The sequence below is a fragment of the Glossina fuscipes genome, unplaced genomic scaffold (genome assembly GCF_014805625.2).
Source record: "Glossina fuscipes isolate IAEA_lab_2018 unplaced genomic scaffold, Yale_Gfus_2 110, whole genome shotgun sequence".
NCBI classification, from domain to species: Eukaryota; Metazoa; Arthropoda; class Insecta; order Diptera; family Glossinidae; genus Glossina; species Glossina fuscipes.
Window position 1 is genome coordinate 524,592 of NW_023998453.1, and position 567 is coordinate 525,158.

At 28.7% G+C, this 567-nt stretch overlaps 1 protein-coding gene across 1 annotated transcript in view; it reads left to right on the plus strand.

Annotated features, from left to right (window-relative positions):
- LOC119638814 (neurexin-3) overlaps positions 1-567 on the plus strand; it is a 31,811-nt gene that overhangs the window by 22,669 nt on the left and 8,575 nt on the right. The window contains exon 11 of the mRNA XM_038035841.1: positions 2-121. Coding sequence (XP_037891769.1) covers positions 2-121 — 120 coding nt within the window. The remainder of the gene's footprint in view (position 1; positions 122-567) is intronic.

The following is a 567-nucleotide window of genomic DNA, read 5'->3' on the forward strand; positions in this document are numbered from 1 at the left end:
GGTCAATAAATTGCGTATATTAGATTTGGCTGTGGATCGCGATCCCCTTATAACTATACGAGGAGATGTTCAATTGGTAACTGGAGTATTAGATAGAAATGATCTGCAAAGAATGCAGCAGGTTAGGGATTTTATTTTATTACAAAACAATTATTTTTGAATTCTCTTCAAAACTTTTTTCAAGTACTTTTCTCTCATCTAAAATATAATATATTCTATCCGAGACTTGATTCATTCTTTCAAGGAAAATGTCAATAAATTATGACGAGAAAAAACAAAAAAACAAAAAATAAAACGAATCGAACTTTTCCGCATAATGACAATTGAGGTTTTGAAACGTGTTTTCTATCCTAGAATAATTAATTCTTTAAGGAATTAATTTGTAATTAATTTTAAAGGATAGAAAACACGCTTCTCTAACTTACATTTACATAGTCTCACCAATGTTTTTTATATACGAAAATCGTTTAGATCGATGTGTGTGTGTGTGTACATTATCACTTCTTTCCAAATCTCATCTTAATGCCTTTAATAACAACTAATTGATTCAATTGATTGATTGATTGA